At 40.6% G+C, this 26,488-nt stretch overlaps 1 protein-coding gene across 1 annotated transcript in view; it reads right to left on the bottom strand.

The window, feature by feature from the left end:
* Window positions 1-26,488, bottom strand: part of TCERG1L (transcription elongation regulator 1 like) — a 1,282,749-nt gene that overhangs the window by 1,001,512 nt on the left and 254,749 nt on the right. The window contains exon 4 of the mRNA XM_086920244.1: window positions 10,622-10,813. Within this exon, the coding sequence (XP_086776370.1) occupies window positions 10,622-10,813 (192 nt within the window). The remainder of the gene's footprint in view (window positions 1-10,621; window positions 10,814-26,488) is intronic.

Genomic DNA, 26,488 nt, shown 5'->3' with positions numbered 1-26,488 from the left:
GGGCATGGGTGCAAGAGGATATTTTTGAGACATGTAAGTTGACGAGATTGCGATAAATACCATCTTTATGATAATGAACTATTTGTGTTGGTAGCGGTTGTGCCATTCGGTCTTTCTTCATTGTGGAATGCTATTATTAATTTATCTTCCTGAAGAATCTCTTGAGATCAGTCTGTAAGTCAAGAATATCTACTCACAAAGGACAGCCCTCGACCTAAAAAAGGAAATGGCTGTTGAAGATAAGGTGTGTGATGATAAATTGAAAATGGGAATAACTTGGGAGTCAGTTAATCCAGTTTCCCCATTTTTTCTCTTATCCCATTTCCTGTTGCCTCTTTCAACTGACCCTCAAATTGGTTTGTCTGTGGTGAAGGACAGTGAGAGACTGAAGAGTCCATCACTCCCATTGGTTTTTGGGAGCAGGATTAGTGCATGTTGATACTTTTCTTTTACATGTGCCTCCTGTAGCCTTGCTCCCAGTAGAGTAGAACTGTCATGACAGATCTGAGGATATACTGCCAAAGTCCCTCATGAGGGTGGTGTAAATCTACCCACATTTGACAGCTATCGTTTATGCCACTGGTGTTTCTGTAAGTTTCAACTTTATTTCGGAGAAAAAGATTTAAAAACAAACTCAGTGGCTTCCTGCTTACTGCCTACAGGTGCAAAAGTTCTAAGTTATTCAAAAAAAGGTAATAGTAAGCACAAATGTAATGCTGTAGCACATATAGTCACGATGATAAATTAGTTATTGTCTAATAAGTTATTCTTTATAACATAACTCAATATGTTGTCCATAATACACCTCAGAATTGTTTTAGTGTATTTTACAATGTAAAAAGACCTCAACATTTTGTTGTGGAGTATGGGCACGACACTTAAGTCAGGAATCATAAAGGAGGCTAGAAGAAGTACTAATAACCGTCCTCGTAAGTTAGCTGCATTAGTCAATTTTCAAGAGAAATGTTAATTGATTACTTCCTATTAAATTGCTTTCAAAGTATTTAAAAATCTTCCTCACCATTGTACTGATACATTAGACAAGTTGGTGTAAGCACTTGCCACTTTGGTTGCTCCATTGCATTGCATGAAAACTTGGCCCATAGTTTTAATTATTGTAAGGAATTTGAATGTTTGTTATTGGAACGGAGAGGCCACAGCTTTTTTGTGAGCCGTGACAAAGAATGGACACTGCCCATACTGAACGACCTATCGTATATCAATGTAACCATCGTTCAAACTTGGTAGCTTGGCCTTAGAAGCATGGTAAACCTCAGTAAAAGTGTGTTTAATGTTGGACAAATAAACTGGGAAAAAAGTAACTAATATCCACATAAATTAAAGGTAGAGAATAATTATTTAATTAAAAAAAGTTGCAAGAATGAATAAAAGCAAATAAAGGAGGTGAAAGTTTTTTTAAAAGAAACATGCCTTTGATGGAAATCAATAAAAAAAGCTGTTTTAATACATATAGAATAGAACAATTTGTAAACATATCTTAGTTTCCTCCATATTTCCTACCGAGAATATTATCTTATCACTTGTACTAATGATCAGATTTAAACAAGGTGCTACGTAGGAGAACTATTTTGAGGAGTGATCTTAGAGGCTGTACCTAAACAGGATACGTTGTGAAGTTCTAAATAAATACTCTACATCTGGTTGTGAAACATCAGAGAGTGACCATGTGCTAACGTAAGGCTGACAGGTAAGTGTATACAGCTGTTTTGAAGTTGGTTACGTGAGTCATACTTTTTAACTGTGTAATTATGAGAAAAATATGGAAACACAGAATGAAGGAAGGGAGAACCTGTATGGACGAACCCCTGTTGAAACAAAGCTGAGAGATACTCCTGATTTGTACTTTCTTGGACTCTGTTGAATACTTGTATCAAGTGCCAGTGGCATCGGTCTTCCCAATCCCTCTGATCATTAACTCTCCGTCATTGAGGAGAGCAAGCTCCAAGAAAATTACAAAATCTTAGATGCCAGGTGGCCTGAAATTAACACAACTGGTATCTAGAACCTACCACCAGAAGTAGAATGCATCAAAACCTTCCATCGCGGCCCAACAAGCTGAGAAATAAATGCATTTGTCCTGTAGGCAGTACGTAGGGTCTCTGATGCCATCAGGCCAAACATTTGTTCCACGACTCAATGTTTAATAAATTACCCCATAGGGGCAGACCAGCACTCCGGGGGCAACATCTGGTTCTATGTGCATCATATTCTACTTGTGAATGAAAGACGCCCCCCCCTACCGGACGTTTCACCCATTGAATATACATTGCTTTCATTTTGGAAATTTCCTCGAGGAGTAGTAACACTTGCGTGGGAGCTCCCTCTAGCTGTGGGGTACGGCTATGCAACTCTGACTTAGCCCCCAGTGCACATGTCTAGAGAAACAGGGAGAAATCAGAACATCACTCAGTCTTCTGTCTGTGATAAGTGTTGACTTTCCAGCTGGCACAAATGTACAGTGCCTGACAGGTGAAGAAATAACTAGGCCGTGTGGACTTGGGAACCTGCAATGCCTCCATTGTCTCATGAGTGTGCCCAATATGTGTAGCTTGCAATGTAAAGAAGTGACTTTGAAGGCACTGGAGCTTTACTAATTTACATAAAAGTTCCTCGTGAGGGTAGGAGCACTGTTTATTAGAAATAGCCTTTTCTGGGGCCACTCAGGAAAAGCTGTAGCCCCCACCCCCAACACTCAGAAGTCTACCCGGTGGCAGAAAAGCAGAAGGAATAATTAGGAGAAACTTTTAACAACATTTCGAGTACTTCAGGGACTGGGCATTTCATTTACAGGCTGTGATGTGTGGATCATTTGTTGTGAAATCTTGTAGTTGTTCTGAAGTCATAAAAACAGAACAAAAATTCCCCTATTCCATTGATAAAATAACAAAAACTTGGCTGACTTGTTTAGTTGACAGTAATTCACTGCATATATATATGTGCTTGTGTTAATGAAAGGTAACCGCACCTTAAGGGGTTTCGAGTATCAATTTCCAATGTGTTTGTATGGTGATACCATGACAGCCAGTAGGCCTGAAAGTTAATTAATGCACTATCTACCTCAAACCTAGACTGGGGGTTATTAAGAGGAGCAATATTTTCCATCCATTCACTTCCGGGAGAAACATGGATTTTGTTTTACACCATAAGCAATTTATTCGGAAGATGTTTTAAAATAAAGATTGTTTACATGATCCAAACATTAAGGGATTGATTGACAAAGCTTTTTGAAATCCAGCATCTCTAAGTATAAAATCGTGCATGGATGCAATTTATCCAATCTGTGAAATTCAGAATGATTGTCAAGTGATTTATCTGACTTCTGTTCCAGTTGCAGGTTTTGCATTTCTGCTTATATTCACGTTAAGGGTTTTGGTATGAAAATTTAGTACAAAACAACATTGTGCAAGTGAAAATGCTTTCCCGTTTGTACAACTGCACTCTTTGGCTGTGATGAAACCTGTCACCTACACCCTCTTCAGTTTCCAGCGGCACTCCCAAACCACTTCTTCCCAGAAAAGGAACATCCTCTCACCTTTGTCAGAAAAAAGCAAACCTCTTCCATTTTCAGGGACAAGAACAGGTCCAAACGGTTTATGATAATACTCAAACGTATTTATGTGGGTGTTTCACTCTTTCCAGGCTATCCCACCCCTGGAATGCCAACTCTCTACCCATGTATGCATGCCATGTTTAACATTACACCGTAATGGGAGCAATATTATGCATTTGTAAATCCCTTTACACTTGCAAATTTAGGCTTTGTACATAACAAGCACAGATTAGCATGTAAAAAATAAATATACTTTCAACTTAAATTTACAAATGACACTAAGAATCCGACCCTGGTATACACTAGAGTGAAAAAGTGCCCTTTTTGGTTGGATCTCCCCCAGTTTTGTGACTGCTGCTGCTGAGCTGTATTTACATCTGTGCCCTTGGACATTGCTAATCAGGCCAGTGCTCAGACCCCTAAAATGTGGTAACATTGGCTAACCCTTAATTGGCATAGTTACCATACCAAAATATATCGGGCACAAATACACCCATGGGATAGAAAGGTAAATGTCTCATGTGGACTACAAAACCTATTGTGCCATCCACTAGTGTAAGAGAAATCGTAACTGTTGGCCTACCAATGTAGCCTGACAGCTGCAGTTTAACCTGCAGTCTGACTTGACAAAATAACATTTATTGACAAGGAAAAACCTCCCTTTTAAGTATTAATGTCACCCCTATGTAGCTCATTGAGCCTACAAGGTAGGGGGTATGGTATTTAAAGCAGGGCATGCCGGAATTTCATATTACAATATCCCTACAATGACAAGGCCCAAAAGTTATTTTTACTGTGGAAGGCTCAGGATGGCCCACAGGAAAATTAGGGTACATATTAACATATTAATTCTGCCATCTTGAGTTTGGGACCAGCTAGAAAAATTATTCACCCACTGTTAAAAATATTTATTATTATCTGAGTTTAAGTACATGTTTTGGAAAGGTTTACCTTTCCCTGCCTGTTTTATCTGTCCAGCAGCTACCAAGCCAGTACATGGCCTTAATGAGGAGTGAAACCTGTTCCCAGAGCAGGGTCAGTGGCCTGGGTGGTGAACTAGGAACTTCATTAACTTGTAAGGGGCCTGCCTTTTCACAGGTATATGGAAGGTAACCCCTGGGGAAAGCTACATTTTGTTATCCAAGCCAGGCCGGAACCAAATATAGTCGGAAGTGAGCTTCCCCCGGAGCCGTTTTTGAGGTGTGGGCTGCTCATCTCTGCTCATGCCTACAGGTGGGCACACAGGCTCTGCACTAATGAGGAAGGTTTTCACCATATTGAATTTTAAAAGTAAGGTGCACTGTGGGATTGTTTGCAGAAGGGAAAAAAGTAACTACTGAAAAAATATGTAGGTTTGCCCAAGTAACTTTCACCCAACTGGTTAGACAAGAACCAGGAGTCCCAACCACCCACTATCTGGTGCCAACCATAAATGTGGCACACCAAGGCCTCCATCTTAAAACATTTACTGAACATTTAGAAGTGCCTGCTGTTTGAGACCTGTAAGAGGACCTAAAAGTTCCCACTTGCACCCAGGACATAGAAAGAGATGCTAAGGGTCAATTAGCTAACCTCCTGTATGGCTAATGGACCACAACAGCTGCAAAATGCCTTTTCCTTGAAGCACTCAGCTAACCAGTACCAACTGGACCTGAACTGGACTGGACCCTGATGTTGGCCTCCGCTGGAGTGAGTCTTGACTTTCCAAGTACTGTTCCTGATGCTCTGGAATGCTTAACGTGGCTGGACCTCTCCTAACGACTCTAAAAAGATTCAACATTCAGACTACTGGAGGACCAGGGCCAACCATTGAAGTCAATCGGCCCAGTCCGTGAGTTTTTTTGGCTTAAAGAAATAGGTTTATCCTGCTTGGAGCTCCTCTAAATCAGAAAATGAATTTCGGAGTGCTATCGGTGAGAAAGTGTCTGTCTCATCATCGAATACAGCTTGCAGCCTTGTTCTACTGGAGGATTTTGTCAAAAAGTAGAAATATTGCCCAGGAGAAAACACCAAAGATATCCAGCCAAAATTACTTCCTGGGTGTGAAATTTTAATTTCCCCTCACTACGTTTTTTTCCCACCAAAACCAACGGCTTCAGCAGGACTTTATTCAATAGCTATCTGAATTCGAGAGGACTTGATATAGCCTACATTCTTGCCCCAATGGAGAATTTCAACCTCCATTTCAGACTAAGGACTTGATTGCAAGTATAGTTTCTATGTATTGCACTTGATACATAAAAATACCACTGGGTATTTTTTTTCTGGTGCAATAGATAGCACCTAAGAGAAGTTTGCATGCAATAATGTGGATTTCACTGTTTAACCTACCTAAATCCTCATGATCCGGTAAATACTGCATACTCTCCAAAATTACATTTCAGTAGGTTTGACCTGCGGAAATTTAAAGAAGGTTAAGGTATTACAACCAACACAAGTCTGACCCCTGCTGAAACAGAAGTCAAAGAAGGGAGTCAGAACACATCTAACAGACAATTAGGCCCTAAGTCCCAAGTTGAAATCTCCAACAAGGAAGATTCTGGTTGGTGTAACCGATTTGTGTTCTATTGCGGTCAGCCTGAAATTGCACCTAGGTCTCAGTCTACCATGACCTTAGACTACCATTGGTGCTTAGTGCTTCTTGGAGCTATTTTCCCCTAAATCTCCTACAATGAACACCTCTGGATCCCCTTAGTGGATTAATGGACTAATGTTATTTTACTTATTACATGTTTTCTATTTTCCAATCTGGAGTGGGATTTTTATTGTGTTGTGTTTTTGGTGTGTAAACTGTTTTGAGTACTTCTAAATGTTTCACACATTATTTTAAGTTAAGCCTGTCTACTCAGGTACAAGCTACTGAAACCTTTGACTGGACATAACTAATTACAGAACTGCTTTGTGTAGACTATACTATGGCTCCATCCAGAAATTGAAAGCAGTGTGATGTGTGACACAACATATAGTTGTTATCGCAAACAAGTTACTATTGTCTTAAAGCTGTCAATGAGATTATATATTTATTCATGTATTTATCCAATTAAATGACACATCTGGACTAGTTAGCATGAAGGTACTTGACTTTGCAACAATGGTTAACAAAAGTGGAATACATCAAGACAGATTGAAGGTTAAAACAACTTTTAAAAGTACACTTAACTAGGCCTTGCTGACCTTTTAAGTAAGCTACCGTAATCCATTTCATTTTGAGAATTTTGCATTATGCCCTTCACACAAGTGTCCTAAAATGACACCATTATATTACCTAGAGCAATTGTGCCTCATTTGTGTTAAAAATTTACCACAAGCACATCATTCAGGGTAACAATTTACAGCAAATGCACTCGAACAACAGAATACAAGCAGCTTTTTTGAGAGTGCTTTTATTTTTTTGCACTTTTTTGTAGCACACATGTCGTTCTTTTATCAAAATTTGATACAAGGATGCAATTCATGAAAAAATATAGTGCTAAATGATGGACTTGCATTTTGTGTAATTTTTCTGAGATTTTACCTAATTACACAAAAGCAAATTAAGAAAAATTCACACGCTTCTACATTTGATCACAGTTCATGCTTTAGAGATCATGAATCCAATATAAATCATAGAATTGTAGAATCATAGAATCAGTACGAAATTTAGTTAGGGAATTGACTTCAAAGTTGAGCTTAAGCTGCTTATGGATAATTGAGAGTGAGATCAGTGTTCTAAGTTTGGGAGCTCAACGTCTCTGTTGATGCCTCAGAGAATGAATGTTTCTGTGCAGTAGTTTCTCTAAATTTAGGAGGTTTGGGAAAAATGATTTTTTGTATTCTAAGACCACTGGAACTACCATATATATGAAGTACATCTGTCAGGTAGTCAGGTAGTCACAGATGTTTTGTGTATGGTGCTATGCATGATACAGCAGATTTAAAAAGTGATTCTGGCTGTAAAGAGTAGTCATTGGAGATTTCTATTTTTTGGAGTCATGTGATTGCATTTAGCAACAGAGTAAACCAGTCTCACAGTCATATTTAGCTGTACTCTGTGTGGAGCAATATATGTTTGAATGATTACTTCTAAAATGGTGCTTCTCAAGTGTATTTTGTTTTTAGATGAGGGTGATGAGGTACCCGATTTCGCTCAAGGTATGAAGTTCATGAAAATGTTACAACATTCCACATAATAATTTGAATTTCACTTATAGTTTTACAGTCTTCCATCGTCTGTTAACATTAACACAATAAGTGTAGCATAGACGCTTATAAAGTATGAGCCATTTAAATTGCATTGGTACCATCAAGAAATCTCAAATGTTAATCACCAATTATTCAAATGTATTTTTTATGTAAGTCTTGGATAACTAAAAAATCACCAAATTGCTCCTCTCTAACTCCACACAGATTACCAATTTATGACAACACACCACTAGCTTCATTACTTTACCAATTATTCTGTTTCTTTATAACATGTTCTCATTTCCACCTCTATAAATCTAAAAGTGATCTCCAACTCATGGTATTGATATATCCATTTATTAAAGGAAGGAAATCCAATATTAAATCAAATTTCTCTGTTATTTAAAAAAAACGTCCAAGCAATTACAGCATTTATAAAAACATGAAATATTGAGAAGGTAGCCTTCACTTGCAAAACTACTGATTAAGTGACAGTGAATTTAAGGCATGGGGTATTTGATATTTGCAGGTATCCTCATCAAAGTAAATGAGGGTTTTGTTTATTTGTTAAGCAACTACGATATAAAAGATAATGCCAACAATTACAGCAACAGCAAAGCTTATTATTTTTATACAAAAAATGATGGATTTTGATTAGCAGACTTACTCTTATTTATACAATATTTGAGGTTAATTTAGCTTGATAGAGCCAGATAGTAACCATCTGGTGAAAGATCACTGGCCCATACCTAGTTGTAAAATAATTATCTTGTATCTTACAGGTCATCTTGATGGTAGAAAATACACATTATGACCTCGGAAGATGGCATAGATTATTCTAAAATTGTTTTTATGCCAGCAAAATGACTCTGTTTAGGAGCAATAGAAGATAATGACATTATGCAACTGCTTCCCTAAACACTGAGAACGATGGGCAAAGGATTTCTCAAAGGCAAATCATTTTTTTCCTGTGAAGAGAAAAATCACATAGCTCCAGTGTGATGGCATTCAAATATAAGTTATTTTACAGCACGTATACATTATGCTTGTGGAAGTGTGCTGCTCTGTAAGAAACAGTAATTTACAAATATCAAAAGTACAAAGTTTCAGTTATAAAAATGTTATGCTTGTGTGAACATGTTGCCAAAATGTTTACCTTATGATTATTTATCATACCTTTCCACCACCTTCTCCTACCTTGCCTTCAAGATCTAGAACACCCTACCCCTTCATCTCAGGCAATCTGGGTGGTTGACCTTATTCAGGAACAATCTCAAAACACCTCCACTCCCAGACGGATCAGCAGCCCCCCCGCCTCACCCTGGCCCCCACCCCCCAGTACATTGAAACTCCCAGGGTGAGTAGCCGTGCTATACAAACCCCTGATTGATTGATTGATGATGACCTATTCCAGACCCTGTTATCAGGATGATTGCTGGTGGAAATTGAAAACTATAGTCACGCCTTGTCATTTGTGAAATACTGTGATGATGGTTTTAAAATGACAATTAGCAAGAGGCGTTGGAGTGTCTTGTCTTGTTCCATTGGGAATTTCCACTACCCTAGTTATTCAGGAGCATCATCACAAGGAAATTCCTATAAAAGAAAACAAACAATCGCACCTATCGCTAACGAGGTAGATATCCTGAGGAGAGGGATGTTCTCACAATCAAGAGGTGGCCCATGCTCAAGCAAATAAAAACACTGGTCCTCAGTTTAACATATATCTGACATTATAGCAGACATTGTACTTGAGTGTGGGGTCATTATTGAACTTGCCTGTGCATGTCTTTAATACTTAGATTAATCAATCATCAACAAAATAATACAACCCATTCTTTATTTACAAGGGTGACAGAACAAACAAAATAGCCTCTTAAACCATTTATGAAAAAGTATAAAATGAGTAGACATTTGAATGATTTTTTTCAAAAGTTGAAAAGACATCACCCTTTAAATTATTGAATTGTCTTTTGCTATGAAGGAAAGTGAGGAAAATAGGAACACCTTGTCAATGCCAAGAAGTTTAAATATTCATGATAAGTATTACAAAAGAAATGAACACCATGGGATGGGGACAAGGCGTACAGGAAATGATTGTGGGTTTCTCTACTTTAGGCAATAAGGCTGTTTACTGGGACCAAAGGTAAATATAAAGTGTTTGTCCTTTATAGATTATTTAGCCCATTTCAAAGTGATCTTGGTCATTTATCATCTAACATGCACCATTGAAAAATATCTATTCCCAATCTATCTGCTGATTCTATAAAGGTATCTCACTTGGAGTCTTCAATCAATGTATACAGCTATGTTGTGATTTTTGAAAGCAGAAACACACTCAAAACAAACAGTTTATATTGTTTCCAAGTTGGAAATACGAATATCGTAAATCAACTTCATTCACAATGCATTTTTAATTACAGAGTTCAAGATCACTGTTAATTTACTTCACATCCAAAAATTAACAGGAAAACAGAGTCGCAAGCAATTGTCTTCCAGCTCTGTGGAATTTTAAGTAACAGGGGAACACCATAGGAATTTTCCCAATCAGGATTTCAACTTATATTTGAATAAAAACAAACTAAACACTGGCATATTTCTTCAATGAAATAGGTATTTAGAACAATGAAGATGCTTGCAGTTTCTATAAATCCTATACCAAACATAAACAGGAATTTAATAAAATAACATACATCCTGTCTTTTTTCGCACAATGTTTTTAGGATGGCAACTCGGGTAAAAAGCAGAATAATTTAGGCCATGGTTAGTTTGCCTGTACCCTCAAACTCAAGTTGAAGTTAAGATGCAACGTTGTCATTCCTCAATTGAATAGTTCATCTAAGTTTTTACCATAAAATGCAGGTATACCATGATCTGATGTTATCTTACTTGAAAAAGGTGCTGTCAGGACTGGTATTTTGATTGGTGACAGAGTCAAAACACAGCAGGGCTGGACACTGGATGTGGATGGTCCATGATTTGCTTCTGGATCCACTGCCATCATTGTTGCTGGAGATGCCGTGGTGACTGCTATTGTCTGTTGACTTCTACCCACTTGTTTCAGACTAGCCCGGCAACCTCCTATTATAATAGAAAATAGAGTAATGTTTACTTTAAAACGTAGCTTCATATTTCCAAAGCCTTTTGGCAATGTTTACCAGACCCTAAAATCAAACCAATGAGTCTGGTGTTTAAGCAAACCTTTAAGACTGAAATGCCTTTGAATTGCACTATTTTTTCCTCCTTATTGCCACACCATAACCATTCAATTGCTTTAACAGCAGCATTTAAATAGATATAGAAAGTTTCCTATTGGTAATTCCAATTAAAGAACTTTTACAGCAGGGAAGCATAAGCAAAGAAATAAAAATCTAAACACATAAGCAAAACAATCAAAAAACAACTGTAGTCTAACTACCATAGTGTGAGCAAAAGTATGAACTAACTGTACACCAGTGAGTGATAGTTTGTTTTACAATCTAATCTACAACCAACATTTGTTTGTCATAAATAAATGTAAACATTTATATTTTTTAATTGTTCATCAATAATGTAGAAACCATTTAGGGGCTTCTTTACTATATTTTGACGCATGGCAGCTCAGAAAGCCTTCCTGCTGCGCTGCCTTGCATTCAAATAAAAGGGCTGGTTTGCGCTGTATCTACAAGATACAGTGCATTCTATCCTTCTCCTTATCCTTATCCTTCTCCCCTGCTCTGGCACACAAACAGCAGCCTTGCGCCAACGGACACACCCATGCACCATGTTTCAAGAGTCCCTGTGTTACAGGTATGATTGTTTTTATGCAGAAAGGGACACCTTCCTGCACAAAAACAATCATTGATGGCATTTTCCTCTTTCCACGTGTGCTGCAAATTGCAGCATGCAGAGAAAGAGAAATAAACGAGGATAAATAAAAGTATTTCTTCTCGTTGCACTATTATAAAACATTGCACATCTGGGAATTTGTCAAGTTCCATGGATGTTTTAACCTCTTAGGTGCTGCGCCTCTTCCAACGGCCGACGGCACCACTACCTCAGGAGTGCTGCCGTTGGCCGTTGGACGTTCGAACCTCACCTGCGCAATGGAACGTTCAGCACTGGAGCTGGACGTTCCATAGCTGCTAAGAGGTTAAGGGAACACCCACAGAAACACCCATGAAATATCCCTTTCATGCAGAGTAATGTATGAAAGGGGCCCATATTCACAAGGCCATGAAAAGTCACGCAGGGTGATTTTCCGTGTCCGTGGAAATATTGGCAAAACAATTGTCCTGCTGGTGCGTCAAAAAAAGGGATGCACCGGCAGCACAATGGGCTTGTAAATGAGGCCCTTAATGGAGACAATGGTTGATACGATGTAATAGGATTACATTGGTAGTAGTAAATATGTGCTAGTGTTGGAAGGTGAACAGAAGATGCTGCTAGTGAATGGAAGATGTTGGTAGAGACTGATGTAGGTGAATAATAACTAGTAAGAAAATGGTTGGAGTTTTATGCATTTGCTGGAATTTCCCCCCTCAAAAATGTGCTATGTTCCTACTTACAAATAGAGAAATATGTTGTGCTAACTTTTCCCACGTAGTATGTGTGCTGTGCAGCACAGATACAGGGTTGGGAAACATTCTTCCTTGTTATCACCTGCCTCAAGGAGGCAGCATTGTAAGGTCTAAAGTCCTAGTCACCATTGTTAGCAGATCGGTATTTTCCTCAGAACCATGGGTGGTGGATTGGGAACATACATGTAACACCCACAGGATGCCCCATTGACTCAGAGTAATGTAAAGCAGAGCAAAGTGCTATTTGCATCACTTTACGGGCTCATTTCCAGCTCAAAAACTGTTTCGTTTTGGAAAGTAAAAAGTCCATAAACACTTTGCACTGGTTTCTGTGACTTTTTCAGTTTTGCACTGGCATTTCGGGCTGTCGGGGATTCTGACACTGCCAGGTCTTACAACTTGAAAGGGTCAAAGCATGGACATTTTTTATTTTGATCCATGGCCCTTATTTTCGACCAAAAAGTGGCCCTTTCTACTCGCCCATCTGGCAGTGCCAGACTGCTTAAAAAGCCAGTCCTATACTGCTTTGTGTCACTTTCCACTGCTGCAAAGTGGTGATACATCTTCCCCGAAGTGTAGTGGGCATAAATGGACAAACAGGCTGGGTCTTTCTTACTGTAATTGAAAGGTAAAAAAACACCCTGTGATTCCCGAAGCTTTGATAAAAACCCTTGTCTTTAAAGTTCACAATGACCACCTCGCACTGCTATTTCTTCTCAAAGAAGACAAAGACTAAGAATGATGAAATACCATAAAAATATATTTTACTTCGGTGCGATGCATTGTACTTAAATACATTCTAACATATGCAGTTTGTTACACTCACAGTTATACTATAATTAGTATGCTTTATAAATGCGGGCATTCCATTCTCACAGGGGAAAATTATTACGGTGTATACATTTTATTCTTAAAATGACCGACATGTTCATCTTACAAGAGTGTGTGGTCGCTCACATCGTAGTTGAATGAAAACATTTCTGGATGCCGCCCCAAGATCTAAAAAGTAAAACTGATTAAACTATCGCGATCATTAATAATGGAGCAAAAGATAGTTGATTAAAATGTGGAAGGAAAAATAATTTGAATGCTCTAATCCTCATAGGATTCATTGCTAATAAGTGAAAACAAGGTTTCCAACTGAATACGTTACCGAATGCATTTTAAAATGAAATATAGCATCATCAAAATGAACATTTTCCTTATTAAACTGTACAGCATTTCACTGATTACATTCTGCTAGACTTGAAAACGAAAAGTTCCATATTTTAGATAAGAAACATTAACGTTGATTATAAAACATAATGCAGTTCTACATCTATCTTATTGATAGGAATAACATATACTCATATACAGCATGCTGTAATGAGTATTACTGCTTACAGCTTATATTTAAATAACCGCGTAGCCAGCCTTTAAGCCTCACAGCACGTGCGCGGTCACACAATCAGAAGTAGCAACAAGCATTGGCATAGCCAATAGGTCTCGCCTTTGGAACCTTATAAGTATTTAGCAATGCAACAGTTGATGTTGCTGCACCAAGGATATTGTGCTGGATAACTAAACACTATAAGGTCCCAAAGGCGAGACCTATTGGCTATGTCATTTAACTAGTTATCAGTAACTCTCATTATGTAAAGTGCCTAGAGAAGGCTGTCCCGAGAGCGCTAAGAGCTATGCTTGGAGCTGCAGTTTGCAGAGGACACCTTCGTACTCGCACACATAATTTGATGTTTGCTCTTTAGAACTGTGCTCAGGGTGCGAACTTACAAGCCCTTTCTTTTTGGTGAGGGGCCGCTCGTGCATAGACAGGACAGTCCGTGTGTGAAAGGCGTCCTGTACAGTGACATAACACATCCTGCCATGTGCAGGGTGCAGCAACCCTTTCGGTATGTGGCTTTTTTTACAGTTCTATTATAAGTGTAGTAATATTAATAAGATTAGCAAGAATCACATTAATTTAATTAACAACAATAGTAAGGGAGAATATCTGTCCACCCATGCTGACGAGGTCACAATACCAGCGGGGCCTCTGATGAGGTCTGTCAGAACAGACAGCATTGATGGAGCTCGACCAATGAAAACGGAGAAGATCCAGTGAAAATAACCCAACCTCGAGCATGAGAGTAAAACACTCCCAGTTCCCTTCGCTGGCCATGCACTCTTGTGGCCCCTTTTTGGGTGCAGCTGATATTCCTGCTATGCCCGTGACATGTAGTACTGCCTGACATCGACCCGGCCCCTCCGATCCGACTCTTCAAGATGGTGACTAACTCTAATGACAAACAGCCCAGGGGCGCCCTGCGGCCTGGCTGCTGTACTGAACACAGGAGACAGCTGTAGTCGAGGCGCTAGGGCTGATGGAAATCTTAAATAGGGCTTACATAGGCCTAAGGTTGCTAAATCAGTCATAAGAGCCTGTGAGTCAGCGTTGGAAGCGGATTGGCTGTGAATATTAAAATCACATAATAGCAGAAAATTGCTACTCGCGATTACATGAGGGGCGATTAAATCTATGAGTAATAAAGGGAAATCAGCCAAAGGTCCTGGGGGATGATATACTAGGGCTCCCTTCCAACTAATTCGGGAGGAGAAGTCTATCCGGAAGACAAGTACTTCCATTTGAGCATTACAGCACTCATCCAAAGGCGAGACACTGATACTATCTTTGTGCACAATAGCAAGTCTTCCCCTTATTTTAAGTGGCCTGTCCATCTTAATGAATTTATAGACTTCAGGTATGGCCAATGCAATAGCAGGGACAGAATGGGGTTTCAGCCAGGTTTCCAGCCCCAAAACCATTAGCAAGAAAATCTGATGCACTGGAGACGGCGGCGGCAGAGTTAAGGTACGTTTATTTTTATGTTTTACTTTTTTTTACCTAAACCCTCCCCACCACCCTCCTCCAGCCCGGCCCACCCCCTACTTTGGCAGGAGATGGGCCGCTACTGAAGTAAAATGAGGCATGACCCATCACTCTCCCATGAATCCACATATAAACCCAATACCGACATTAAGACCAGCTCTCATTCATACATTTCTAGGCGTATTCACTTCTCAAGCTGCGAACCAACCGGTGGGTACGTGACTACACCTGTGGCCTTTCCCCATTCTCTGAGGGCAACCGTTCTAAAATATATTGCACTGCTGGTATGAATTAATACATATCATATCTGCAGTCCAGCAAGATGAAATGGTGTGGCTGGACTGCTCAATAAAATACTATGAGAAAAAGCAACAAGCATTGGCATAGTCAATAGGTCTCGGCTATGGGACCTTATAAGTCTTTAGTAATAGCTATTGGCTTTGCCAATGTTTTTAAGCTATGCTGTACAGCATTGTGGCTGCTGTGCAGCATGTTGTAAAGTGTAATAAAAAAGTGTTATAAGCATTTTTGTTACCTTATATATAACCAAGAAGACATTATGTACAACTGAACAACCCTAGTAAAAAAATAATGAACATAAAAAATGTCTTCTAGTTTTTTATACTTGGCAGCATTGCAGAATTTGACACTTCCATTCAATATCCTAAAATTAGTTTCAAAGGAAATTACACAAAATGCTATTTTAATCTTCGTATACACAAAATAGGAGAAAAAAACAGTTTTTCTGATGTCCTCTCCCAGTATACTGCGCCGGAAACCGTTTCTGCATTTCAGTGAATCATTTACCTTCTTCTTTAGTAGCATTCTTACAAGTCCTGTGCTGCCATGAAAATGGCAGACTTAGTGCTCTTAAGTGCCAACTAACACTATCCAGTGAACCGGTGACTGGGGTGGGCGCAGAGAACCCCTCACACCATGTCTAAGCAGGGCCTATCAGAAAAGGCCCATTACAGGTAGAGTCAGGGCAAGTTTAAAATAAAATGAAAAGTGTGGGTCACCAGGGCCAAGTTTGAAAAACAAGTGCAGATCACCAGGAAATACAATTCAAAGTCAAGTTTGACCTTTGAAAGGAATTATGCAACACTTAAATGAAGAAACTTTTAGCTGCAATGCCATCTGCCATCTGCCCAAACACACCAACTACACTTTGTACTATTTACTTAAACTCTATGGAAAATGGATGTCTCCAACAGGTAAACATCCTGAAGCTGCAGCGGTTAATTAAACTTCTTCTCTCCAGTGAAGCAGGGGCACAGCTACCATTGGTGCAACAGGTGCAGTAGCACTGGAGCCCACAGAACCCCGTTAATTGCTGTTTTTTGCCACCCCTACTGCAGTGAAATGCCCATTTCTCATGCTTGCACCATCCTTGTCACGCTAGTGCAGTACAGCTTCAGGACAGCATTACTTCTGTGCATGTGTAGTATATAAAGAAGGCCCTAGTCTAGCCTCAGAATTTAGCAGCATGCTGGGATCTGAGCACCCTGGAAGAGTGAAGGCATGCACTGGTGTGTTTGCTAGAAGAGAAAACAGGAGTTTCTTTCAGGCTGCTGCATTGAAGAACAATAGGCTAATGCTGCTGACGTCCTGTGCATGAGCTCTGATGAGAGCTGTGATTAGAGGAAGGCACCACTTGCTTCCATGGAGACAACAATGGTGGCCTGGTCTCAACAACGGAACTCATATATTGGGACCCGAGGGGAAGAGTGAGCGTACTGTACATTCTGTGCATCCTTTCATCCGGTGGGTACTGCAGTGGCTTCAAAGTATGCAGGACAGGCCTTCGATAATAGAACCCCCTCAGCCCAATCTGAGCTGGACACGTCTCCTAGAATCTGAAACTAGCTTTTGCAAACAGTGGGACTTTTTTGGAGTAACTTGAAATAAAACTGCAACAGCAGAATAAGGTCTTAGAGAATCTAGCCATGCTTTGAAAAGAGCTGGTGCCTCGCCGTATTTCTTCTCTTGAAAGCGCTCAAGAACGTTATTACAAGCAGCACATCTAGGGAGACAAGCTCATCTTGTTTTTCTTAATTGACATTCTGCTGGCCTCGCTCCAAGGAGGTGAAAAGCCATCAGCAGTTCGGTTCCGATATTCCATAAAATATCGCCCTGGGGTTTGTTCAACTTCCTTGTTGACTCCTTGCATGAGAGAAAAGGAATTGGGGGAAGGGACACTACCGCCAACTGTCTCTCAGAGGATCGGCAGCTGAAGCCCTAGTCCGGCTTCCGTGATGAATCTCCAGCTCTGCCCACATGGCTCCAGACAGTGCAATCACAAATGCTGCAGAAGCGCTGCCTCGAAGGGTGTGATGTGTTCGAGGGCGGACCCTTAATCCTGACCCTTAATGTATGTTTATTACAGCGCTTGCAGCGTTATGGGAAACAATTATTTCAAGGACTGGCTGCACCTCACTGTGGGACCGGAAGCATTAAAATCGAACTGTGGTGGGGGAGAGAATGGACAGGGAAGCGGATGCAATTATGTGTGAGAGAAGGCCATGAGGTGGGATGCCATGGACGAGCACTTGTGCTTGTGCTGGCATCCACCTTGCGGGAGCGGCACGCGCGACCACGCTAATTGAAAACAGATGGCCTGCACGCCGCTGTTGTCTCCCACAAGTTGCATGCCAGAACAAGCACAAGTGCTTGAAAAGAGCTGACCAATTTCTAAAGGTCATCTCTTAGAGCAGCACATGCGTGCTGCCTAGGCAAGACCTAAAAATGCTATTGCTTATGAAAGTGCACAGAGAGGCAAGGGACCATACAAAAAAAAGGAAAAACTCCAGGAGCTATGGAGCTCAACCAGTAAGAGTGATTCCAGCAACAGTCCCAGAAAAAAACAGACTTTCCAGCCAGAATGCTGCAAAATACTGCCTCAATGCACAAGTAAATACAACCATTACTTAGCACACAACCCACTAGGGTGTAAAGGTAGGCCGTAACTGCACAGCTGCCACCGTGAAAGACCTAAACTCAAATATAGCATAGCTAGGCAACGGTGCTTACTCAGGTCTCACATAAAGGCATATAGGTGCTGGCACATGCCTGACTTCTTCCTAAGCAAAATGCTCATCTCTGAAGCTCATGTGAGACCACTCTATTGTTTGGCCAGAAGCATAGAGTTTTTTTCCAAACACAATCGTGTAACACTATGGAGAACAGCCAAATACAGAGATGGCATTGGATAGTGACCATTAAAATTACATTAGATGTACCCAGCAGCAGAAAGGAATGGGAAGAAGTAATGACGTTCTGATTCACAATAATCAAGAGGAGGATCTGCTAACATGTACCATAGGTTCAGCATAGACAAAGCATCCCATTTTTATCTGGAATTTTATACAACGCAGACTTGACCCGAAGGTATCAGAGCGCTTTACATGAGCATCAGTTGAGTTACAGATGGACACATTAATTTTTCAATAGGCATGGTGAGATTAAGTGATTTGCCCAGGATCACATGATGTTGAGCTTCCCTGCCGAGCCTCGAACCCGGTTCCCAGCTTTAAGGTCAATCGCTCTAGCTGTTAGGCCACATCCTTATGTTTATGAAGGACACAAAAGCAATCAAGAACAGGTTTGGGTTGTCATTTGTGCGTGTTCACCTGGAAACATGACCTAAACGTAAATAACCACTCTTAGGTGTCCTACATGCATATGTTGGCATGCATATTTTGGTGTCAGCTGTACAGCACGCAGGTTAGGGTTGCCTCCCAGTGCTCAGTAATGATACATTTGCATGAAAATAGCAGTTACATTACAAATCAATAGCAAAGAATTTTCAGCATTGGATTTGGCAAGTTTCTTTCCACGATCAGACAGGATGTGAAGTTGTCTGTTCACATCCATGCTGTGGAACATTATGCAACCTTCAGAAGCATGTCTGCCCTCATAGGTAGGAATTGGCATCCACATACCTTGAAGCAGGTGCATGATTCTTTCTATCTGAGTTCTCAGATGTCTCGCATGAGTATTTGGATCAGGTGGAGTTGAATGTCAACGAAGCTAAGCTCCTCTCACATGCTGAAAGCAATGCAGTAGTCAATTATTTCAAAAAGCAATGGTGTAGCCATTGTATTTCACATTCTTGTGACCTTTTGGAAATGAGTTGGTCTAGCTGGAACTCATCATTTAATGGAATTCTCAGATGTGGCCTCATTAGCAAACAGAGACGGAAGAGTAAGCCGCACGGATACCGCATGCGATACGAATAAGGAGAGATCAGGCCCATGGAGTGGAGGCTGCTTCTATTGGCTAATTTTTTCAAGTAACTATATTGGCCAACCTTTATTAGCAGTCTTTATAAATTTGTAAAGATGTGGATTTCAACTAAACCTCAAAGCAACAAGACACCAATGGACTAGACTTTTTGATAGCGTCGAGGGACAGACATAGCCTGGTCCCCGGCTTGGTATTTTAAAAGAGTGTCCAAACGATATATGATAGGGACTGAGTAAAGAACCTAATTGGTACCAATAACAACGATTTAGTGAGAGATATAATTGTGGTCTTGATAAAGGTGGTCCATATTGTTGCAACCCCACCGACACATCTAACAGACTAAATCTAGTAGTGGCATGCTAGATGAAAATCCTGTTTTAATCAGATGTCTGTCGTGACTACATATACGGATTAGTAGTTGAATTAAGGACGAAGTGTATTGTCTTTTGTGTGTTATTTCAGTTCTCTTCTTTATTTGTTCTATGAATGTGTATTGTTTAATTAAACTGTATTTTAAATATGATATTGGATATATGTTGATGTACTAAATGCGTGATCTACACCTCATATACTTCATTGGATTGTTATGGATGGGGTCTAATTATTTGTGCAATAGAATTCCTGTTTCAATTTTAGATTGATATTTTGTTGTTTGAATATGGGGTAGAACTATTAGCAATATATAATTTTTAATAAATACTAAATATTTTACATCACCTGGATGTATGTAGCACTATAATTGATGGTGGGGTTTAGATGCATACATGAAGTGTGATTGAGATAAGAAATTGTGTGGTTGGTAGTGTCCAATGAGGCTAAAGACCAAAGGAAATACCAATTTTACCTTACACTTCATTAGCAATTCTTCCCGTATTTAAAAGGTGAACTGTGCTCTCAGTTTTATGCAATGCTCGTTAGTTTCCTGCTTTATTTGCTTGCATGCAGGATGTATGTCTCTTTCCACAAAAAATTAGGTTTGGTTGGATGCATGAGTTCGAAAAATGTGCCTTTCATGGGATTTGAATGTTTAAGTGTGCTTTTTTTAACTGTGGGTATATGAAGCAGATATTCATTTGTATCGCTCTCATTTGCCTGCTTATTTACAGTTATTGCTCTTCTTGGATGAGGTGGCAACAAGAAAATGTTTATCTTCATTCTTGGAACATGAAATCACCAGCTTCTGCCTTATTTTCCTAAAATGATTTTACATTTTCTTTAGTGATTCGAGAGAATTGTGTCACTCTGGCTTGAGTTCGTCAGAGTTGTGTGCTATATCTGAAGGGAGTGTAAAAAATGGAGGAGAATCCATGGTTTTGGATTTACTCCCAGTAGGGACAGTATGATAGAGGAAACTCCGCCATAGGATTATCTTGTGTATTTAGCACTCCCTCATGAAAAATTACCATTTTCCTTCACCACCCAACTTTTGAGTGTGATGCTATGTCGACCAATGTGTTTCTCTATTCACTTTTATACTGATATCATCTTAACCTAGTCACACCAAATGTGTGGCTATAGATTACAGGAAGGTAACATTTTGTAAATTAAAGAAAAGAAGTGCATATAATAAGCTTTTCAAGGGGTTAAAAAGAGTGTGCTGTATATGGCAGCAAGAGACACAGTATGCACAACAGCATGCAGCACATCATTAAATTGACCTGTCATATCCACTCCAGATGGCACTGCCTGCCTACTACAGCGGTCAGCAAATTTTGGTTTGATGATTCCTCCCTCCGGCTGGATAGTAGGTGGTGCAGTGGTCTTGTCACAGTGAAGATATGTGGCGGGCGAGCAGTGATCTTTGTCATTCCCTGGTTTTTGGGGGTTGGAGTAGGATCCCTAGTGAAAGTGGCACTGGTGTGACTTGTGGGGGTAGGGGGAGGAATAACATGCAGCTGCTGAACGTACAACAAGTCTTCACTGACCAGGATCTTGCCTGCTCTCTCACTGGATGTAAGCTATTTGTGCTGAAATCAACTAAGAGGTGTCTTTTGGTGAGGTCCTGGGAAACAGGACGAGACACAAGCTTGACCATCTAACCCACTTTCATGTGCCCAATACCAAAATTGGACATAGTGGTTAATAGCATACCTAAAATATCCCTGCCTCATCTTCCTAGCATTTCCTTGCTTTTACACTCTTTTCAAAAAGCTATAGAAAAAGTCAATCCTGTCTTGTTTAGACAGCTATTAATTGCACCAAACACCCATAGTGAGGTCCGGATCCTTAGAACTTTGGCCCCCCACTGACAAATTACAAAAGAAAAACTAAATGATAAGCTGGTAAGCCGTCTAAACTACTTAAAAAAGGACCAACGTGCAAAGTAAACAACCAAACTTCCTCTGCAGAATTTTACAAATATCTTCAGATTACAACAATCTGTAAACAGGACACAAAAACTTTTAATAACACTCACCAACCTAATACATTACTCATTGAACTTACAAGTGAAGAGGAAGCCACACATTCAAAGTTAGCATTGATCCTTCATATAAGTGGCGTGAAAAGGCAGTCCCTATCTCTACAGATAAATCCTCTAGAATAGGACTCTTCTAACAACTCACTCTTACAAGAGCATAAAGTCACAAATGATTATATGCTGATAGCGATAATTGAACAATCATCACTCATACACACAAAAAAGATATCCTTCATAGACCATTTAATTGCACTACTACAAAAAAACTAGAACTTTTTAACCAAGGAGTAAAGCATCTATCATTGAATATGGGGACTTTTGAATTAGTACTAACTCTTCAATATCACATTCACTCTCTGGATTCTTAGATGCCACTATAGAAACCCTTAACCTACAATTCGACAAGCTGGAGCTACAAGTTTACTCACTGCATATGCCAGCAAACCAATGAGCTGGAAGTGGCGCTAAGCACAAAAATCTTGAATGAAATGAATCACAGGGCTAAAACGGAAACATCTCCTGTTACCAAGACTTGTACATGCTTCCTTATAATAAATGGACTAGAAACGCCTGCAAGGATCCTAGTCACACTGGTAGAGGAAAAACGAACAGTAACACTTCATAACAAACAAATTTACACAGATACTGCAAAGGCAAATCTGGAAGCCAGTATTTGTCAATACATAGTAATAAAGTTAATGGAAATGTTCAAAACATTTAATTATTAATGACCCAGTTGGATGTAGAAGGTCGTTTTATGGTGAAAACTCTTTGAGAACACAAATTGGGAAAAAAATGAGGAAAACTCAAAACCTGATTCCAAATTAAATTTATAGGATATTCAAAACCACTGACCAAATGCAGAACAAAAATGCTCAAACTAAAAAAAAAGATGGCCTTCATCCCATTTCCCAACACAACAGAACACTGTAAATACCAAAGTCTTTTCAATTTTCAGGCCATCAGCATGCTCAGATCCCACCACCAACAGACTCGCCAGAAAAATGGGCAGACCCATTAAAGAAACCTAATCAGAAGTCCAATGAAAATAATCTTTTAACTAAAGAACTTAAAAAATCTCAAATCTCTTCTGAGGATCCTCTTGGAAAACCCACATCAAGACATCGTAAGGCAAATATAATGCCCAAGAAAGAAGAAAACTGTCTATGTATTCATGATCCAAAAAAGAAAATATCATAGCGAGTCAAAGTTCAGAGAAAGTAATCATGGAGCAAAGCACACTTGGGGGCGTGGCTACCAGCCGAACATGGCAGACGTGAGCTGAGCTTGCTCCGTCTAAAGCCCTGAATATAAGCCATTTATCCTGCACGAACCAAAGCTGAATCCCCCACAACTGCACCCGACTGAAGAAAAGAGGACACGGACAACGTTCAACAGACCTTGCGGGCCCCGACAGTAGCGGACGTCCACAACCGGCATCTCGAGTTGGACGGGCCTAGTATTGCATCGGAAGCCGCGGACCACAGTGGGAGGTGAGGCCGGGTGAAGCTAACTTCTGGAAGGCGGCATTCGGGCCTGCTTGAGGACGAACGGACAACAAGTGAGAGGGAATGGAGCGGCACAGATAAGGAAGGGTCCCCACGGGTCAGGCAAGGCACAGCACAAAAGGAGTCGGGGAAAAGAACAAAACGATCTGTGGAGGGCGGCCCAGTGTGCACGGAGGGAAGAGGCAGTACACGGGAGAATGACGCAGAGCGTGTACACTGCCCGGAACACCGAGACCAAGGGGGAACTGACCGGAATAGCCCCAACAGTGCTGGAAAACAATGAATGTGCATTCTGGGTATCTGCAGGAATCGCAGCACTGTACCCCGAGAACGCCGACTGCCGCCATTTTGTGCACAGGACCTGGGAGTGGGCTCGGGAGCGGGCTGGAGACCTGGGACACTGAAGGCGGAGCAGGCCCTAGTTCAGTTATAAGCCGTAATCCAAAGGCTCTGCAACTGTGCTGTAAGTGACCTTTCTACTTAATACCGGTACATCCTACCTAATAGTCCCGAAAACCGAAGTACCTGAGGTAACCACAAGGCGGGGGCAGGAAACGCACACGCAGCATCACAGTTTGAAGGGGCCATCGTGGAATTGCAGAGTGATGGGGAGCGTCGCGAGGACCCGACGGAGTGCGACAACACGGAAAAGCCTGGACATATTGAGGAGGGGTCCGACTGAGACACCAGAGGGAGACGCAATATGGTACAGAACAAAAACCGGCAGCCGGACCCAGCGGCGCACGCCACGTTGCGTTCAGCTTGCTCTGAGGATCCGCTGGCATCCTCCAATAATGAAATCATCCCGCCAACGGGCATGGAATCTCAAGAGGCAAAGCTGGACTTGATCCTGACTGAAATCAGGGCCTCAAGAGAAGCACTGGAAACCCGAAGGGACGCGATGTCGACCGGGTTGTCCCTTCTGAAGGCGGATCACAAAAAACTGACAGAAAAGGTCACTGAACATAAACTAGCACTGGATGACCTAATCCCACAGTCCACAGAACACTCTTCGAAGTTGGAGGACATTGAACGGCAGATTAAATGATTATGTGATAGGGTGGATGACGTGGAGGGGCGCTCACGCTGCAACAATGTACGTATCCTACGTGTTCCGGAATGAAGCAAGGGTACCAATCCGACGCAGTTCATGGAGGTCTGGCTGAAGACAATCGTGGCCACTGAGGACCTCACCCCGCTGTTTAGTGTGGAACGAGCACACAGAGTGCCCTCGCGGCCGCCCAAACCGGGGGCTCCTCCGTGTCCCCTGATAGCTCGCCTCCTACACTGCAAAGACAGAGACGTAGTTCTAAAGACGGCGAGGGAGAAGGCCTCGATATGATACGAAAACAGGACTGTGTCGCTCTATCAGGATTTCACCTCGGCTGTCCAGAAGGCAAGATCCTCCTTCCTGGGTGTTAAGCGGACGCTACGAGATCGCAATCTGAAATATGCCCTGTTCTACCCGGCACTCCTCAAAGTTATACATGAGCACAAAACCTATTTTTTCGACACCCCGGAGGAAGCCTAGAGAAGATAGGGGGATGAAGGTTCTGGTTGGTATTGGCGCTTACAAATATAGACAAGACTTAGGTCACTAATTATCCGCTGTTGGGTGCCTAGGTATGGGTCATCATCCTTGCCCACAAATGATCAACAGATCTCAATTGTATAGTTAATCCTATCACACCAACTTTAAATATTTACACACACTGTCACAATTTAACTTCACAAAGTAAATACAGATCAAGATATTATATATGGTTTGTTTAATCCATAAGGCTTTTTCCAAGTCCAGCCAACACGTGTTTCGTCGAATGGGCAGGTACCCACGACTTCATCAGGGCTGGGAAAGAAAATGCAATACAAACATATGTTGTAGTTTCAAGATACACTGTATAGTGGTCACATTTCTCGTACATGTTGCTAGAATTACTGATTATTTGTATACATATCATGCAAGTGAGAAGTGCTTGCTAGGAAAAGGAGATGGGAAAAAGATGTCTCCCATATAAAGGGTGAAGTTTGTCTTTTTAGAGAAAAAAAGGTGCCCCATAGTTCATAAAGTCACACGTACTGTCGATCGTATCAAATTACCTCGTTATCTTTATATCTTTGAGTCATATTATACTAATAGGGTGATCGTTATTGAATGCTGGTGCCGAATAGTAATCATCATCTATAGTGCTGGGTTAATCAAAAACGTGATGTGCCCGAGATTAATCAGACTGAGTATTCCTACTCAGGCTTACCTGATATTCAATATTGTTATTTTGGGAGCCTGTAAATGTCAATATATATACACATATGATGAATTACATCCTCAATATCGGTGAGTCAATGATTAATAGTTAGACCAGACCAGAAACGTACCTTCTGGCTGGTTGTAATTCCGGCCCAGCCTCACGTGGCTGGGTAAAATGTAAACTTTCTTATCACAGATTTTTTGTCTCTGTATGTCAGCACTGTGGGAGAACATTGTATCTATTATAATTTATTCAGTGAGGGTATAGGCGTATCATTATAGCTTATGCATAGTTCAATTTAGTCTATTAATGTTGTCAGGATATCGGGCTTACCTTATAAGATGAGTCAATCCTGTATTTCAGATATAATCAGGGTAATAAGTATTTGGATCCCATTTATTTAGAGCGATCAAACTTTCTTATCTTTATGTCGGTTATTAATCTTCCTCTACACCCCAGCTGTCAATTATATAAGAGAGAATAGGGAAAGTTATTAGTATTCCGCAATATTCCTCTCCCGTAAGGTAAGAATATCTACCTATGTCTATTTATTTCGTTAATCTTACCTTCCTATATTTGAAGTCACGGGGAAAAGTCTAGGTATCTCTCCAGCCGGTTCTCCCGTATTGAGGATCCTCGCGTCTGCTAACCCGGAAGTTTTAAGTCAATCTGGCAGACTTCCTGCGTTGAATGGCTACAGTGCGCCCGTGAGCGTCATTGCGTAAATAGTTCGGCCATATTGGGTCAGTGTTTTCATTAGCACGAATATTAAAATGTTAAACTCGGTTCCTTATCATAGTTCTTATATCTAAATATTGGCAATAAAAGCGAAGTTTATAATTCAATATCAAAACTTAATGATATTGGATAAGTATGTAAAAAAGTTCACGATCAATCCGTTTCGATTCGAGTA

This window comes from Lissotriton vulgaris, chromosome 5 (genome assembly GCF_964263255.1).
Source record: "Lissotriton vulgaris chromosome 5, aLisVul1.2, whole genome shotgun sequence".
NCBI classification, from domain to species: domain Eukaryota; kingdom Metazoa; phylum Chordata; class Amphibia; order Caudata; family Salamandridae; genus Lissotriton; species Lissotriton vulgaris.
The sequence above is the reverse complement of the archived record's forward strand: the minus strand, read 5'-3'. Positions and strand labels throughout refer to the sequence as shown.